The sequence below is a fragment of the Ranitomeya imitator genome, chromosome 10 (assembly GCF_032444005.1).
Source record: "Ranitomeya imitator isolate aRanImi1 chromosome 10, aRanImi1.pri, whole genome shotgun sequence".
Lineage (NCBI taxonomy): Eukaryota > Metazoa > Chordata > Amphibia > Anura > Dendrobatidae > Ranitomeya > Ranitomeya imitator.
The window spans coordinates 19262043-19282588 of record NC_091291.1 but is presented as its reverse complement, the minus strand read 5'-3'; the positions used below and the strand labels follow the sequence as shown (position 1 = coordinate 19282588).

Here is a 20546-nt window from a genome sequence, read left to right as displayed (position 1 = left end):
GACTGACTAAATACTTTTTTGCACCACTGTATATATTTTCTATTATTATTATTTATATAGCACCATTGACTCCATGGTGCTACATACAAATTACCGTAAACAGACTAGCAATGACTATTAATGTGCCTCATCCACTAAGCAGCACTTTATACCAGCACTCCGCACTTTTTTACATACTTTATTGATGGTATTCTGTGTAATTAATGATATTTTTTAGTGGTTGTTCTACTAACCTAGGTATATCATTCTGGTCCCTTCATATCCTTAATGCAGTCACACTGTGCATTTCCCTCTCTTTTTGGAGGTTCATTGTTCTGTCTTTTTATCATCTTATCGCTGTCTTATGTTATTGTCAAAAAAATAAATATATATTTTTTAAAATTAATAATTTTGAGTTGGAATCACTACTTGTCTAGCGGCTACTAACCGCAATAGACCAGGTTGATGTACTTGGGTTTTTGAACCGTCTAACAATTACTGACTTTTGGACATATATGAAGTAATAAATCACGACGGTATCTAAGCTGCTGTACCTACCACTTTTACTGCAGCCGAGTCCTCTACAACCGAGAGGCCGTCATTCAATTCAACTTCAGCACCGACCTCAAATCCCTGAAAGGGATCCATCACCAATTCCTGACTATGATCACCTACAGGAAGAAGGAGGCAAAGATGATATAGTGCATTATACCCCAGAGCTGCACTCACTATTCTGCTGGCGCAGTCAGTGTGTACATACATTACATTACTTTTCCCGCGTTACATCCTTTATTATACTCCAGAGCTGCACTCACTATTCTGCTGGTGCAGTCACTGTGTACCTACATTACTGATCCTGAGTTACATCCTGTATTATACTCCAGAGCTGCACTCACTATTCTGCTGGTGCAGTCACTGTGTACCTACATTACTGATCCTGCGTTACATCCTGTATTATACTCCAGAGCTGCACTCACTATTCTGCTGGTGCAGTCACTGTATACATACATTACTGATCCTGAGTTACATCCTGTATTATACTCCAGAGCTGCACTCACTATTCTGCTGGTGCAGTCACTGTGCACATACATTACATTACTGATCCTGAGTTACATCCTGTATTATACTCCAGAGCTGCACTCACTATTCTGCTGGTGCAGTCACTGTGTACCTACATTACTGATCCTGCGTTACATCCTGTATTATACTCCAGAGCTGCACTCACTATTCTGCTGGTGCAGTCACTGTATACATACATTACTGATTCTGAGTTACATCCTGTATTATACTCCAGAGCTGCACTCACTATTCTGCTGGTGCAGTCACTGTGTACATACATTACTGATCCTGAGTTACATCCTGTATTATACTCCAGAGCTGCACTCACTATTCTGCTGGTGCAGTCACTGTGTACCTACATTACTGATCCTGAGTTACATCCTGTATTATACTCCAGAGCTGCACTCACAATTCTGCTGGTGCAGTCACTGTGTACATACATTACATTACTGATCCTGAGTTACATCCTGTATTATACCCCAGAGCTGCACTCACTATTCTGCTGGTGCAGTCACTGTGTACATACATTACATTACTGATCCTGAGTTATATCCTGTATTACACTCCAGAGCTGCACTCACTATTCTGCTGGTGCAGCCACTGTGTACATACATTACATTACTGATCCTGAGTTACGTCCTTTATTATACCCCAGAGCTGCACTCACTATTCTGCTGGTGCAGTCACTGTGTACATACATTACATTACTGATCCAGAGTTACATCCTGTATTATACTCCAGAGCTGCACTCACTATTCTGCTGGTGCAGTCACTGTGTACATACATTACATTACTGATCCTGAGTTATATCCTGTATTACACTCCAGAGCTGCACTCACTATTCTGCTGGTGCAGTCACTGTGTACATACATTACATTACTGATCCTGAGTTACATCCTGTATTATACTCCAGAGCTGCACTCACTATTCTGCTGGTGCAGCCACTGTGTACAAGCATTACATTACTGATCCTGAGTTACATCCTGCATTATACCCCAGAGCTGCACTCACTATTCTGCTGGTGCAGTCACTGTGTACATACATTACATTACTGATCCTGAGTTATATCCTGTATTACACTCCAGAGCTGCACTCACTATTCTGCTGGTGCAGCCACTGTGTACATACATTACATTACTGATCCTGAGTTACGTCCTTTATTATACCCCAGAGCTGCACTCACTATTCTGCTGGTGCAGTCACTGTGTACATACATTACATTACTGATCCCGAGTTACATCCTGTATTATACTCCAGAGCTCCACTCACTATTCTGCTGGTGCAGTCACTGTGTACATACATTACTGATCCTGAGTTACATCCTGTATTATACTCCAGAGCTGCACTCACTATTCTGCTGGTGCAGTCACTGTGTACATACATTACTGATCCTGAGTTACATCCTGTATTATACCCCAGAGCTGCACTCACTATTCTGCTGGTGCAGTCCCTGTGTACATACATTACTGATCCTGAGTTACATCCTGTATTATACTCCAGAGCTGCACTCACAATTCTGCTGGTGCAGTCACTGTGTACATACATTACATTACTGATCCTGAGTTACATCCTGTATTATACCCCAGAGCTGCACTCACTATTCTGCTGGTGCAGTCACTGTGTACATACATTACATTACTGATCCTGAGTTACCACCTGTATTATACCCCAGAGCGGCACTCACTATTCTGCTGGTGCAGTCACTGTGTACATACATTACATTACTGATCCTGAGTTACATGCTGTATTATACTCCAGAGCTGCACTCACTATTCTGCTGGTGCAGTCACTGTGTACATACATTACATTACTGATCCTGAGTTACATCCTGTATTATTCCCCAGAGCTGCACTCACTATTCTGCTGGTGCAATCACTGTGTACATTACATTACTGATCCTGATTATATCCTGTATTATACTCCAGAGCTGCACTCACTATTCTGCTGGTGCAGTCACTGTGTACATACATTACTGATCCTGAGTTACATCCTGTATTATACTCCAGAGCTGCACTCACTATTCTGCTGGTGGAGTCACTGTGTACATACATTACAATACTGATCCTGAGTTACCTCCTGTATTATACCCCAGAGCTGCACTCACTATTCTGCTGGTGCAGTCACTGTGTACATACATTACATTACTGATCCGGAGTTACCTCCTGTATTATACTCCAGAGCTGCACTCACTATTCTGCTGGTGCAGTCACTGTGCACATACATTACATTACTGATCCTGAGTTACCTCCTGTATTATACTGCAGACCTGCACTCACTATTCTGCTGGTGGAGTCTCTGTGTACATACATTACTGATCCTGAGCTACCTCCTGTATTATACTCCAGAGCTGCACTCGCTATTCTGCTGGTGCAGTCACTGTGTACATACATTACATTACTGATCCTGAGCTACCTCCTGTATTATACTCCAGAGCTGCACTCGCTATTCTGCTGGTGCAGTCACTGTGTACATACATTACATTACTGATCCTGAGTTACCACCTGTATTATACCCCAGAGCGGCACTCACTATTCTGCTGGTGCAGTCACTGTGTACATACATTACATTACTGATCCTGAGTTACATCCTGTATTATTCCCCAGAGCTGCACTCACTATTCTGCTGGTGCAATCACTGTGTACATTACATTACTGATCCTGAGTTATATCCTGTATTATACTCCAGAGCTGCACTCACTATTCTGCTGGTGCAGTCACTGTGTACATACATTACTGATCCTGAGTTACATCCTGTATTATACTCCAGAGCTGCACTCACTATTCTGCTGGTGCAGTCACTGTGTACATACATTACTGATCCTGAGTTACATGCTGTATTATACTCCAGAGCTGCACTCACTATTCTGCTGGTGCAGTCACTGTGTACATACATTACTGATCCTGAGTTACATCCTGTATTATACCCCAGAGCTGCACTCACTATTCTGCTGGTGCAGTCACTGTGTACATACATTACATTACTGATACTGAGTCACATCCTGTATTATCCTCCAGAGCTGCACTCACTATTCTGCTGGTGCAGTCACTGTGTACATACATTACATTACTGATCCTGAGTTACATCCTATATTATACTCCAGAGCTGCACTAACTATTCTGCTGGTGCAGTCACTGTGTACATACATTACTGATCCTGAGTTACATCCTGTATTATACCCCAGAGCTGCACTCACTATTATGCTGGTGCAGTCACTGTGTACATACATTACTGATTCTGAGTTACATCCTGTATTATACCCCAGAGCTGCACTCACTATTCTGCTGGTGCAGTCACTGTGCACATACATTACATTACTGATCCTGAGTTACATCCTGTATTATACTCCAGAGCTGCACTCACTATTCTGCTGGTGGAGTCTCTGTGTACATACATTACTGATCCTGAGCTACCTCCTGTATTATACCCCAGAGCTGCAATCACTATTCTGCTGGTGCAGTCACTGTGTACATACATTACTGATCCTGACTTACACCCTGTATTATACTCCAGAGCTGCACTCACTATTCTGCTGGTGCAGTCACTGTGTACATACATTACATTACTGATCCTGAGTTACATCCTGTATTATACCCCAGAGCTGCACTCACTATTCTGCTGGTGCAGTCACTGTGAACATACATTACATTACTGATCCTGACTTACACCCTGTATTATACTCCAGAGCTGCACTCACTATTCTGCTGGTGCAGTCAATGTGTACATACATTACTGATCCTGAGTTACATCCTGTATTATACCCCAGAGCTGCACTCACTATTCTGCTGGTGCAGTCACTGTGTACATGCATTAAATTACTGATCCTGAGTTACCTCCTGTATTACACTCCAGAGCTGCACTCGCTATTCTGCTGGTGCAGTCACTGTGTACATACATTACTGATCCTGAGTTACATCCTGTATTATTCCCCAGAGCTGCACTCACTATTCTGCTGGTGCAATCACTGTGTACATTACATTACTGATCCTGAGTTATATCCTGTATTATACTCCAGAGCTGCACTCACTATTCTGCTGGTGCAGTCACTGTGTACATACATTACTGATCCTGAGTTACATGCTGTATTATACTCCAGAGCTGCACTCACTATTCTGCTGGTGCAGTCACTGTGTACATACATTACATTACTGATCCTGAGTCACATCCTGTATTATCCTCCAGAGCTGCACTCACTATTCTGCTGGTGCAGTCACTGTGTACATACATTACATTACTGATCCTGAGTTACATCCTGTATTATACTCCAGAGCTGCACTCACTATTCTGCTGGTGCAGTCACTGTGTACATACATTACTGATCCTGAGTTACATCCTGTATTATACCCCAGAGCTGCACTCACTATTCTGCTGGTGCAGTCACTGTGTACATACATTACATTACTGATCCTGAGTTACCTCCTGTATTATACCCCAGAGCTGCAATCACTATTCTGCTGGTGCAGTCACTGTGTACATACATTACTGATCCTGACTTACACCCTGTATTATACTCCAGAGCTGCACTCACTATTCTGCTGGTGCAGTCACTGTGTACATACATTACATTACTGATCCTGACTTACTCCCTGTATTATACTCCAGAGCTGCACTCACTATTCTGCTGGTGCAGTCACTGTGTACATACATTACATTACTGATCCCGAGTTACATCCTGTATTATACCCCAGAGCTGCACTCACTATTCTGCTGGTGCAGTCACTGTGAACATACATTACATTACTGATCCTGACTTACACCCTGTATTATACTCCAGAGCTGCACTCACTATTCTGCTGGTGCAGTCACTGTGTACATACATTACTGATCCTGAGTTACATCCTGTATTATACCCCAGAGCTGCACTCACTATTCTGCTGGTGCAGTCACTGTGTACATGCATTACATTACTGATCCTGAGTTACCTCCTGTATTACACTCCAGAGCTGCACTCACTATTCTGCTGGTGCAGTCACTGTGTACATACATTACTGATCCTGAGTTACATCCTGTATTATACCCCAGAGCTGCACTCACTATTCTGCTGGTGCAGTCACTGTGTACATGCATTACATTACTGATCCTGAGTTACATCCTGTATTATACCCCAGAGCTGCACTCACTATTCTGCTGGTGCAGTCACTGTGTACATACATTACATTACTGATCCTGAGTTACATCCTGTATTATACCCCAGAGCTGCACTCACTATTCTGCTGGTGCAGTCACTGTGAACATACATTACATTACTGATCCTGACTTACACCCTGTATTATACTCCAGAGCTGCACTCACTATTCTGCTGGTGCAGTCACTGTGAACATACATTACATTACTGATCCTGACTTACACCCTGTATTATACTCCAGAGCTGCACTCACTATTCTGCTGGTGCAGTCACTGTGTACATGCATTACTGATCCTGAGTTACATCCTGTATTATACCCCAGAGCTGCACTCACTATTCTGCTGGTGCAGTCACTGTGTACATACATTACATTACTGATCCTGAGTTACATCCTGTATTATACCCAAGAGCTGCACTTACTATTCTGCTGGTGCAGTCACTGTGAAAATACATTACATTACTGATCCTGAGTTACATCCTGTATTATACCCCAGAGCTGCACTCACTATTCTGCTGGTGCAGTCACTGTGCACATACATTACATTACTGATCCTGAGTTATATCCTGTATTATACTCCAGAGCTGCACTCACTATTCTGCTGGTGCAGTCACTGTGTACATACATTACATTACTGATCCTGAGTTACATCCTGTATTATACCCCAGAGCTGCACTCACTATTCTGCTGGTGCAGTCACTGTGCACATGCATTACATTACTGATCCTGAGTTACATCCTGTATTATACCCCAGAGCTGCACTCACTATTCTGCTGGTGCAGTCACTGTGCACATACATTACATTACTGATCCTGAGTTATATCCTGTATTATACTCCAGAGCTGCACTCACTATTCTGCTGGTGCAGTCACTGTGTACATACATTACATTACTGATCCTGAGTTACATCCTGTATTATACTCCAGAGCTGCACTCACTATTCTGCTGGTGCAGTCACTGTGTACATGCATTACATTACTGATCCTGAGTTACATCCTGTATTATACTCCAGAGCTGCACTCACTATTCTGCTGGTGCAGTCACTGTGTACATACATTACATTACTGATCCTGAGTTACATCCTGTATTATACCCCAGAGCTGCACTCACTATTCTGCTGGTGCAGTCACTGTGCACATACATTACATTACTGATCCTGAGTTATATCCTGTATTATACTCCAGAGCTGCACTCACTATTCTGCTGGTGCAGTCACTGTGTACATACATTACATTACTGATCCTGAGTTACATCCTGTATTATACCCCAGAGCTGCACTCACTATTCTGCTGGTGCAGTCACTGTGCACATACATTACATTACTGATCCTGAGTTACATCCTGTATTATACTCCAGAGCTGCACTCACTATTCTGCTGGTGCAGTCACTGTGCACATACATTACATTACTGATCCTGAGTTACATCCTGTATTATACTCCAGAGCTGCACTCACTATTCTGCTGGTGCAGTCACTGTGTACATACATTACATTACTGATCCTGAGTTACATCCTGTATTATACTCCAGAGCTGCACTCACTATTCTGCTGGTGGAGTCACTGTGTACATACATTACATTACTGATCCTGAGTTACATCCTGAATGGCAGACGCGGTACTGATTAAGGAACGCGTCTCTGACTGGGGAGCACATAGAGAGAGCTGCACGTAAAGGTTGTAAGTGCCAGATCCCCCCTAGCATCACTCCCCCTTAGTGATGCACTGATTGGTAGACCCCCAGCCGGCCAGTGGGCACTGGAGGGGAGGGGTCCTACGGCCACTCCTACAGGGGTTAAATCCAGGTGTCCGGCCGGGAACTTTCTCTTTCACTCCCGGCAGGACACCTGGAAGCTTTTGTCCCTGCAGTCGTGATGTCGGACCCCCTGATTGAGGCCTTACAGAAGAGAGCGGCACAGAGAGGTGAGAACTGGCTTCGGTCCGTTTTTTCCGACATCAGGGCTCAGCTTTCTGTGCCCTCTCCCGACCCCCTGCTCACACCCCCCTTATCTGGTCCGGCCTCGTCCTCCCTCACGCCTGCGCCCCCGGGGCCCCTTATGGCAAGCTCACCTTTCACGCCAGCTGGGGGCCGTCCCGTGCAGCGTTCATGCGGTCCAGGGTATGATTTGGTGCTGCCCCTCTCTTCCCCCCTACGGGCTGAGGGTATCACAGCCGCAGACGTTGGGAGGGCCTCCAGGAAGCGGCGGGGGAGGGCCGGGTGCCGCACACAGCGCAAACGAAGGGTAGTCCCCCCGGGCGTCGCGGGCCGCGCCGTGCAGCTGACAGGGTCGCCTCCTCCCCCTGTGCCTCTGGTGGCCGGTGGTGAGCTGGCTAGCGGCGCCAGGCGGCGTGAGGCTTCGCCTCCTTCCCTGGCCGTTCCGGCGGGTACCGCAGCTGTGCGGGGGGGAAGGCGGTCTGCCCGCCTACCCCGCGCCCCGGAGCGGCTCCAGGTCGGTGAAGGGGCGGCCTCGCCGCCTCGCAGCGGTCGGCGTCCTCGGGCACCGCACGCTGCATCGGTCCGGCGCTCGGTGGAAGCTCCGCCCACCGACTTCCTGCCTCCGCCCGCCCACTTCCGGTCGCCTCATTTCAACAGCGCTGGTTACAGCGCCGGACAGTCCTCCATTACCTTCCCTGCGGGCATATATATGCCGCCCGCAGGGGGTAACCTGGAGGCTTCCAATAGCGCCCCACGGTCCCCAGAGCGCGTTGATCGGTCAAACCAGACCGATCAGCGCGCTGATTTCTCTCCAGGTCTGACCTCCTGCTCACCCCCGGCAGACGCCGCACTGATGCCTGCTCGGGGGTATCAGGGGTCAGGACGAAGCGGTTACAGCGCGGCTGAAGAGCGCATTGTCGGTCCCATAGGACCGAGCAGGGCGCTCGACAGCTGCACAACGGGAATCACTGCGTAATATCAATAAACGCACCAAGCATGGACATATTTACACCTCCCCCCATTGCCCAATTTCCTAATAAAAATTATCCGTCAACCGCCGCCCCATTAAATCCCAGCAACGAGGATGAATACAGTTACCGCCTGACTCCCCCCCCCTTCTAAGTAGCACAACAGGACCGGATACCTCCAATATTCACCCCCCATAATACCGCTAGAACCCCCCCATTACACCGCTGAGCAACGGCGGACGAAGGCGTAGACGCCGCACGTCCTCCCAATCCTCATCAGATAACTCCCATCACCATTCCCGCTACCCCTCTAAACGCCCCTCCCGTCACCGTCGCAGACGCAGCTCCCATAGGAGCCGCCGCAGATCTCAGACAACAGCCAAGGGGTCCGATTTATCGCAGAGCCCGGACAGAAGTCGCGCACGTGGCAAATCATATAAATCGCGGGCACCCTCTAGGGCTATCAGCCGGGGAGAACAATCCCCCGCGGCTTCCAGCCACAACAACCACCGCGCAGTCGCTGAAGACGGAGCCATCAATCCGCCACTATGTGGTAGTAATCGGGCTCCCGCGGCTTCCAGCCACAACAACCACCGCGCAGTCGCTGAAGACAGAGCCAACAATCCGCCACTACGTGGTTGTAATCGGGCTTCATCGCAAGATACTCAGCATCAATCCCTCGCTGTAGCGGGAGCAAGAGTTTCCCCGTCCTGCGACATCCCCCCGTCAACATCTGCGGGGGTTCCTCCAGGATCGGTGTACACTCGTCCAGAGTCACACAGCGGTGAGTGTTCCAAGGATAGCGAGGAAACGTTACGCTACGGGGTTAATGTAAAGGAAATGGAGCTAACTTCAGCGTTAAAGGAGATAATCCTACAACTTTCACATTCGAGCGGTAAAGTGGTGAACAATTCAACAGCTAATCTACACAAAGACGCCTTCTTCTGCGGGATCAGCCCGCTAGGCGCTCATATAGATCTGGACACTAGACAGAAAATCTGGAACAACGATTATATTGATATTTGGTCGCTGTTATCAGCGGACCAGCAAACGGGGGATAGAGCTAACGATAGGGGTTTCGATAGGGGGAGATCGAAAATCGGTTTAACGATGAATAATTGGCTCCAGGTCAGAACTCGGTGGTCGTGCGAAAACCCGTGGCCTGCTGGCTATATAACGAGGGAAACTGCCGTTTCCACACATTATGCAAATTCAGACATGATTGCTCCGCTTGCGGGGGGGGGACACCCAGCATCAAGGTGCACTCGTCAGGCATACAAAGGGACTACAAGGCAGAACCCCAGTGAGCGTAACCGCAATGGGCACCCCCCCCACCCCCCCTAAAGTTAAAGCTCTACCCTAATAAGAAAGCGGCTCAGCAGCTGCAGGCAGGATTCTCCGACGGTTTCTTTATCCCCTTTAGGCTAACAAGAACGCCAACCCTATCTGATAACCTAAAATCGGCCCGCGAATTTCCCCCAAATTCTCAGACTAAAAATCGAAAAGGAAGTAGAAATGGGTAGAAAAGAATCCGGTAAATACCGCCTAATCCACCATTTATCTCACCCAAAGGGCGATTCGGTTAATGACGCAATTTCCACAGAAGAAGCTTCCGTCTCATACGCGTCTTTTGATAAGGCGGTTGAATTAGTGCGGGCAGCCGGGACCGGCGCCCTGCTAGCCAAATCCGATATTGAATCGGCATTCCGTTTACTACCCGTGCACCCCGAATGTTTCCACCTGCTGGGCTGCAAAGTGGACCAATACTATTACTTCGACATGTGCCTCCCGATGGGATGTTCCATCTCATGTCACTATTTCGAGCTATTCAGCACCTTCCTAGATTGGGTTGTTCAGTACGAGACGGGCAGTAAATCCCTAATCCACTACCTCGACGATTTCCTGTTCGTCGGCCCCAGAAATTCTAAACTCTGCTCCAATCTACTAGAAAAATTCAAATCTATATCACTCAAATTCGGCGTGCCATTGTCACCGGAGAAAACGGAGGGTCCATGTAATGTAGTGCCCTTTCTGGGCATTGAAATAGACACCAACTTGATGGTGTTCCGCTTACCAGAGGATAAAATACAAAAAACCCAGCAAATATTGAAAGGCTTCCACGAAGTTAACAAGGTAACCCTACAGCAAATGCAGGCGTTATTGGGTCTACTGACCTTCGCCTGCCGCGTAATGCCGGCTGGCAGAGCATTCTCGCGCAGACTATCTCTGGCAACAAAAGGCGCTTCGCAGCCCGGCCATAGAATTAGGCTCACTCGTTCGCTAAAAGCTGATCTGCTGGTATGGCAGACGTTCCTGCAATCGTACAACGGTCACACGTGCGTCATGGCTAGAGAGATCACAAGCGAGGATTTAGGGCTGACAATAGGGTGGAACAAAAAAGAGGGTTTTGCAGCAATCTATAAAAACCAATGGTGCAAATCTGGTTGGCCAGAGAGATGGATGACAGCAAAGTGAGGGCAAGACCCGGCCTTATGGGAATTGTTTGCGGTAGTAGCAGCGATGGAGTTATGGGCCGATCAGTTGAGGAACATGAACATTTGTTTCCAAACTAAAAATGTGAAAACAGCGAGGAGTCTAAATCACATGTCGTCTTCATCCTTGCCCATACTCGCTCTCTGGCGATGGCTCGCACTGATATGCCTAGAAAACAATATTTGGTGTAGAGCCACCGTGGTGGCGGAAGTTGACGATAATATCTTTAACCCATTGTTATTTTCCAATTGGCAGGCTTTCAGAATCCAGCAGCCCAACGCGCAACACCGGGGTATTCTGTGTCCACAGTCCCTGTGGGACACAGTAGCCAATCATTGATGCCCTTAATCCGGGCCTCCGTTTCGCCAGCTACCTGGCGGATGTATGGTAAGGCTTGGGAGGAGTGGTGCTCATTAATTCAGGGTAGGCCAGTCGATAAATGCAACCGAGCACGAAGCGCGGTGACAACCGATTTCCTATTACGGATGAGGGAAGGTGGGGCGTCGGGCACCTCGGCACAACGGAAATTATCGGGGCTAGCATTTTTCTTTCAATTATTGGGTTGGGTAGACGTAACTAAGTCCTTCTGCATAAGACAAGCCATAAAAGGTTGGAAAAGGCTTCAGCCGAGCCAAGAATGTCGCCGCCCCATCTCTCTGAGATTATTGCAGGAACTGATTGCGATATCCCCGTCGGTCTGCTTATCGCAATATGAGGCGGCCCTCATATCAGCAGCTTTTGCGACCGTCTTTTTCGGAGCACTGCGTATCAGCAAATTGCTACCGCGGTCAAAAAAAAAAAAAAAAAAAACGCGTCGGAAGGAGGCCTAATTAATGAGGACATAGTTATATGCAGTGACGCCCTGCGCATCAGGGTTAGAAAATCCAAATGCGATCCCTCCGGTAGGGGCACATGGGTACTGGTTAACTCCACAGATGGCCCAGCTGGCCCACTAAAAATGGTTAGAAGATACGCCGGGATAAGACACGCTGGTAGATTTTTCTTCACTCATACAGACGGGTCCCCTCTGACCAAGTACCAATTTCAGGCGATGTTCAAGCTATGCTTGGAAAAAGCCGGCGCAAATCCAAAGGAGTACGGAACACATTCGTTTCGCATAGGTGCAGCCACAGAAGCGGCTAGGGCAGGAGTGTCAGAGGCCGAGGTGCAGAGAATGGGTCGTTGGAAGTCCGCATGCTTCGCCAGATACATAAGACCCGACTTGCTTAATTAACATGTGTTGTCTCTTACAGGGGTTGAAGTTTGGGTTGTAGGAGATTCCTACGTTTACTGGGCCGAAAAGAGGGTCAAACTGCGGCCAGGAGGAACAAATCTTTACCTCCCGGGAAGAAAAAAAAAAAAAAAAAAGTTAACTGGAGGGGTGTCAGAGGCCTCCAGTGGAGACAGGTGTTCAAAGAGATGGTTGGCATAGCAAGGATGGCGGAACACCCGGTGATAATGGTGGTACACGCGTGTGGCAATGACCTCGGCAAACAAAAGGTGGCCGAATTGTACAAATGGGTGACAACGGATATGGAAAGGTTCAACTGCCTATTCAGGAACATGATACTGGTGTGGTCGGATATAACACCACGGGCCGTCTGGCGAGGTGTAAGAGATAAAAAAGCCATAGAGCGGACAAGAAGGAAATTCAACGCGTGGATTGGAAAATATGTGAGAGGAAGAGGCGGTATCGTGATTCGTCACCGCCCGCTACAAGGGGATAACACGCCACAATTAAGGCCGGACGGAGTTCACCTAACGGACATTGGCATCGATATTTTTCTGTCTGGTTTACAGGATGGGGTTGAACAGGCCCTAGCATCGAGGGGTGGGGTCGGAGTCCCGCGTAGGTAGTACACGGGATCCTCCGTGGCGGAAAAAGCGGAGGAGGGCAAAGGTCGTAACCGCTCGTTTGGCCAATTCCCCTGTCGATCACGGACAGGAGCTCGGCGCGAGCCGCTCGTTACGATATGTAATTGCCCTTTCTCCGATTATTTAATTAATAAACTGTGACCGACCTGTTCAACCCACCTAGGACTGTGTGTGTTTCATTACGGGACTGATGGGAGGGGGGAAGGCACTGGTTACGACAACCAGGTCTCCGCAGTCTGGCAGATGCGGTACTGAATAAGGTACGCGTCTCTGACTGGGGAGCACATAGAGAGCTGCACGAAGAGGTTGTAAGTGCCAGATCCCCCCTAGCATCACTCCCCCTTAGTGATGCACTGATTGGAAGACCCCCAGCCGGCCAGTGGGCACTAGAGGGGAGGGGTCCTACGGCCACTCCTACAGGGGTTAAATCCAGGTGTCCAGCCGAGAACTTTCTCTTTCACTCTCGGCAGGACACCTGGAAGCTTTTGTCCCACCCACCCTCCCTTTTTAAAGGCTAATTATGATACTAACCCACAGGATAATGTAAATGTGTAAATTATGTTGTAAGATTTATAAAAAAAAAAAATAAAAAAAAAAAAATTATTACGCATGTTGATAGAACTAACCCCTGGTAACCTTTATTAAGTCACAGCGGAAAAAGCGGAGGAGGGCAAAGGTCGTAACCGCTCGTTGGGCCAATTCCCCTGTCGATCACGGACAGGAGCTCGGCGCGAGCCGCTCGTTACGATATGTAATTGCCCTTTCTCCGATTATTTAATTAATAAACTGTGACCGACCTGTTCAACCCAACTAGGACTGTGTGTGTTTCATTACGGGACTGATGGGAGGGGGGAAGGCACTGGTTATGACACCCAGGTCTCCACAGTCTTATACACCAGAGCTGCACTCACTATTCTGCTTGTGCAGTCACTGTGTACATACATTACATTACTGATCCTGAGTTACCTCCTGTATTATACCCCAGAGCTGCACTCACTATTCTGCTGGTGGAGTCACTGTGTACATGCATTACATTACTGATCCTGAGTTACATCCTGTATTATACTCCAGAGCTGTACTCACTATTCTGCTGGTGCACTCACTGTGTACATACATTACATTACTGATCCTGAGTTACATCCTGAATTATACACCAGAGCTGCACTCACTATTCTGCTGGTGCAGTCACTGTGTACATACATTACTGATCCTGAGTTACCTCCTGTATTATACCCCAGAGCTGCACTCACTATTCTGCTGGTGCAGTCACTGTGTACATACATTACATTACTGATCCTGAGTTACCTCCTGTATTATAATCCAGAGCTGCACTCACTATTCTGCTGGTGCAGTCACTGTGTACATACATTACTGATCCTGAATTACATCCTGTATTATACTCCAGAGCTGCACTCACTATTCTGCTGGAGCAGTTACTCTGCAGAATAGTCACTGTGTACATACATTACATTACTGATCCTGAGTGACACCCTGTATTATACTCCAGAGCTGCACTCACTATTCTGCTGGTGCAGTCAGTGTGTACATACATTACATTACTGATCCTGAGTTACATCCTGTATTATACTCCAGAGCTGCACTCACTATTCTGCTGGTGCAGTCACTGTGTACATACATTACATTACTGATCCTGAGTTACATCCTGTATTATACCCCAGAGCTGCACTCACTATTCTGGTGGTGCAGTCACTGTATACATACATTACATTACTGATCCTGAGTTACCTCCTGTATTATACTCCAGAGCAGCACTCAATATTCTGCTGGTGCAGTCACTGTGTACATACATTACATTACTGATCCTGAGTTACATCCTGTATTATACCCCAGAGCTGCACTCACTATTCTGCTGGTGCAGTCACTGTGTACATACATTACATTACTGATCCTGAGTTACCTCCTGTATTATACTCCAGAGCTGCACTCACTATTCTGCTGGTGCAGTCACTGTGTCCATACATTACATTACTGATCCTGAGTTACATCCTGTATTATACCCCAGAGCTGCACTCACTATTCTGCTGGTGCAGTCACTGTGTACATACATTACTGATCCTGAGTTACCTCCTGTATTATACCCCAGAGCTGCACTCACTATTCTGCTGGTGCAGTCACTGTGAACATACATTACTGATCCTGAGTTACCTCCTGTATTATACCCCAGAGCTGCACTCACTATTCTGCTGGTGCAGTCACTGTGTACATACATTACTGATCCTGACTTACACCCTGTATTATACTCCAGAGCTGCACTCACTATTCTGCTGGTGCAGTCAATGTGTACATACATTACTGATCCTGAGTTACATCCTGTATTATACCCCAGAGCTGCACTCACTATTCTGCTGGTGCAGTCACTGTGTACATGCATTACATTACTGATCCTGAGTTACCTCCTGTATTACACTCCAGAGCTGCACTCACTATTCTGCTGGTGCAGTCACTGTGTACATACATTACTGATCCTGAGTTACATCCTGTATTATTCCCCAGAGCTGCACTCACTATTCTGCTGGTGCAATCACTGTGTACATTACATTACTGATCCTGAGCTATATCCTGTATTATACTCCAGAGCTGCACTCACTATTCTGCTGGTGCAGTCACTGTGTACATACATTACTGATCCTGAGTTACATGCTGTATTATACTCCAGAGCTGCACTCACTATTCTGCTGGTGCAGTCACTGTGTACATACATTACATTACTGATCCTGAGTTACATCCTGTATTATACCCCAGAGCTGCACTCACTATTCTGCTGGTGCAGTCACTGTGTACATACATTACATTACTGATCCTGAGTTACATCCTGTATTATACTCCAGAGCTGCACTAACTATTCTGCTGGTGCAGTCACTGTGTACATACATTACTGATCCTGAGTTACATCCTGTATTATACCCCAGAGCTGCACTCACTATTCTGCTGGTGCAGTCACTGTGTACATACATTACATTACTGATCCTGAGTTACCTCCTGTATTATACCCCAGAGCAGCAATCACTATTCTGCTGGTGCAGTCACTGTGTACATACATTACTGATCCTGAGATACATCCTGTATTATTCCCCAGAGCTGCACTCACTATTCTGCTGGTGCAGTCACTGTGAACATACATTACATTACTGATCCTGACTTACTCCCTGTATTATACTCCAGAGCTGCACTCACTATTCTGCTGGTGCAGTCACTGTGTACATACATTACTGATCCTGAGTTACATCCTGTATTATACCCCAGAGCTGCACTCACTATTCTGCTGGTGCAGTCACTGTGAACATACATTACATTACAGATCCTGACTTACACCCTGTATTATACTCCAGAGCTGCACTCACTATTCTGCTGGTGCAGTCACTGTGTACATGCATTACATTACTGATCCTGAGTTACATCCTGTATTACACTCCAGAGCTGCACTCACTATTCTGCTGGTGCAGTCACTGTGTACATACATTACTGATCCCGAGTTACATCCTGTATTATACCCCAGAGCTGCACTCACTATTCTGCTGGTGCAGTCACTGTGTACATACATTACATTACTGATCCTGAGTTACATCCTGTATTATACTCCAGAGCTGCACTCACTATTCTGCTGGTGCAATCACTGTGTACATTAAATTACTGATCCTGAGTTACATCCTGTATTATACCCCAGAGCTGCACTCACTATTCTGCTGGTGCAGTCACTGTATACATACATTACATTACTGATCCTGACTTACACCCTGTATTATACTCCAGAGCTGCACTCACTATTCTGCTGGTGCAGTCACTGTATACATACATTACATTACTGATCCTGACTTACACCCTGTATTATACTCCAGAGCTGCACTCACTATTCTGCTGGTGCTGTCACTGTGCACATACATTACATTACTGATCCTGAGTTACATCCTGTATTATACTCCAGAGCTGCACTCACTATTCTGCTGGTGGAGTCTCTGTGTAAATACATTACTGATCCTGAGCTACCTCCTGTATTATACCCCAGAGATGCACTCACTATTCTGCTGGTGCAGTCACTGTGTACATACATTACAGATCCTGAGTTACGTCCTGTATTATAATCCAGAGCTGCACTCACTATTCTGCTGGTGCAGTCACTGTGTACATACATTACATTACTGATCCTGAATTACATCCTGTATTATACCCCAGAGCTGCACTCACTATTCTGCTGGTGCAGTCACTGTGTACATACATTACATTACTGATCCTGAGTTACATCCTGTATTATACTCCAGAGCTGCACTCACTATTCTGCTGGTGCAGTCACTGTGTGCATACATTACATTACTGATCCTGAGTTACATCCTGTATTATACCCCAGAGCTGCACTCACTATACTGCTGGTGCAGTCACTGTGTACATACATTACATTACTGATCCTGAGCTACATCCTGTATTATACTCCAGAGCTGCACTCACTATTCTGCTGGTGCAGTCACTGTGTACATACATTACTGATACTGAGTTACATCCTGTATTATACTCCAGAGCTGCACTCACTATTCTGCTGGTGCAGTCACTGTGTACATACATTACATTACTGATCCTGAGTTACATCCTGTATTATACTCCAGAGCTGCACTCACTATTCTGCTGGTGCAGTCACTGTGTACATACATTACATTACTGATCCTGAGTTATATCCTGTATTATACCCCAGACCTGCACTAACTATTCGGCTGGTGCAGTCACTGTGTACATACATTACATTACTGATCCTGAGTTACATCCTGTATTATACTCCAGAGCTGCACTCACTATTCTGCTGGTGCAGTCACTGTGTACATACATTACTGATCCTGAGTTATATCCTGTATTATACTCCAGAGCTGCACTCACTATTCTGCTGGTGCAGTCACTGTGTACATACATTACATTACTGATCCTGAGTTACATCCTGTATTATACTCCAGAGCTGCGCTCACTATTCTGCTGGTGCAGTCACTGTGTGCATACATTACATTACTGATCCTGAGTTACATCCTGTATTATACCCCAGAGCTGCATTCACTATTCTGCTGGTGCAGTCACTGTGTACATACATTACATTACTGATCCTGAGTTACCTCCTGTATTATACCCCAGAGCTGCACTCACTATTCTGCTGGTGCAGTCACTGTGTACATACATTACTGATCCTGAGTTACATCCTGTATTATACCCCAGAGCTGCACTCACTATTCTGCTGGTGCAGTCACTGTGTACATACATTACATTACTGATCCTGAGTTATATCCTGTATTATACTCCAGAGCTGCACTCACTATTCTGCTGGTGCAGTTACTGTGTACATACATTACATTACTGATCCTGAGTTATATCCTGTATTATACTCCAAAGCTGCACTCACTATTCTGCTGGTGCAGTCACTGTGTACATACATTACATTACTGATCCTGAGTTACATCCTGTATTATACCCCAGAGCTGCACTCACTATTCTGCTGGTGCAGTCACTATGTACATACATTACTGATCCTGAGTTACATTCTGTATTATACCCCAGAGCTGCACTCACTATTCTGCTGGTGCAGTCACTATGTACATACATTACATTACTGATCCTGAGTTACATCCTGTATTATACCCCAGAGCTGCACTCACTATTCTGCTGGTGCAGTCAATGTGTACATACATTACATTACTAATCCTGAGTTACCTCCTGTATTATACTCCAGAGCTGCACTCACTATTCTGCTGGTGCAGTCACTATGTACATACATTACATTACTGATCCTGAGTTACCTCCTGTATTACACTCCAGAGCTGCACTCACTATTCTGCTGGTGCAGTCACTGTGTACATACATTACTGATCCTGAGTTACATCCTGTATTATACCCCAGAGCTGCACTCACTATTCTGCTGGTGCAGTCACTGTGTAAAAGCATTACATTACTGATCCTGAGTTACATCCTGTATTATACCACAAAGCTGCACTCACTATTCTGCTGGTGCATTCACTGTGTACATACATTACATTACTGATCCTGAGTTACATCCTGTATTATACCCCAGAGCTGCACTCACTATTCTGCTGGTGCAGTCACTGTGTACATACATTACATTACTGATCCTGAGTTACATCCTGTATTATACTCCAGAGCTGCACTCACTATTCTGCTGGTGCAGTCACTGTGTGCATACATTACATTACTGATCCTGAGTTACATCCTGTATTATACCCCAGAGCTGCACTCACTATACTGCTGGTGCAGTCACTGTGTACATACATTACATTACTGATCCTGAGCTACATCCTGTATTATACTCCAGAGCTGCACTCACTATTCTGCTGGTGCAGTCACTGTGTACATACATTACTGATACTGAGTTACATCCTGTATTATACTCCAGAGCTGCACTCACTATTCTGCTGGTGCAGTCACTGTGTACATACATTACATTACTGATCCTGAGTTACATACTGTATTATACTCCAGAGCTGCACTCACTATTCTGCTGGTGCAGTCACTGTGTACATACATTACATTACTGATCCTGAGTTATATCCTGTATTATACTCCAGAGCTGCACTCACTATTCTGCTGGTGCAGTCACTGTGTACATACATTACATTACTGATCCTGAGTTACATCCTGTATTATACCCCAGACCTGCACTAACTATTCGGCTGGTGCAGTCACTGTGTACATACATTACATTACTGATCCTGAGTTACATCCTGTATTATACTCCAGAGCTGCACTCACTATTCTGCTGGTGCAGTCACTGTGTACATACATTACTGATCCTGAGTTATATCCTGTATTATACTCCAGAGCTGCACTCACTATTCTGCTGGTGCAGTCACTGTGTACATACATTACATTACTGATCCTGAGTTACATCCTGTATTATACTCCAGAGCTGCGCTCACTATTCTGCTGGTGCAGTCACTGTGTGCATACATTACATTACTGATCCTGAGTTACATCCTGTATTATACCCCAGAGCTGCATTCACTATTCTGCTGGTGCAGTCACTGTGTACATACATTACATTACTGATCCTGAGTTACCTCCTGTATTATACCCCAGAGCTGCACTCACTATTCTGCTGGTGCAGTCACTGTGTACA

General features: G+C 46.2%; 1 protein-coding gene across 1 annotated transcript in view; it reads right to left on the bottom strand.

Annotated features, from left to right (window-relative positions):
- Nucleotides 1-20546, bottom strand: part of LOC138651277 (zinc finger protein 724-like) — a 76559-nt gene that overhangs the window by 7993 nt on the left and 48020 nt on the right. The window contains exon 2 of the mRNA XM_069741352.1: nucleotides 538-650. Coding sequence (XP_069597453.1) covers nucleotides 538-627 — 90 coding nt within the window. The 5' untranslated portion in view covers nucleotides 628-650. The remainder of the gene's footprint in view (nucleotides 1-537; nucleotides 651-20546) is intronic.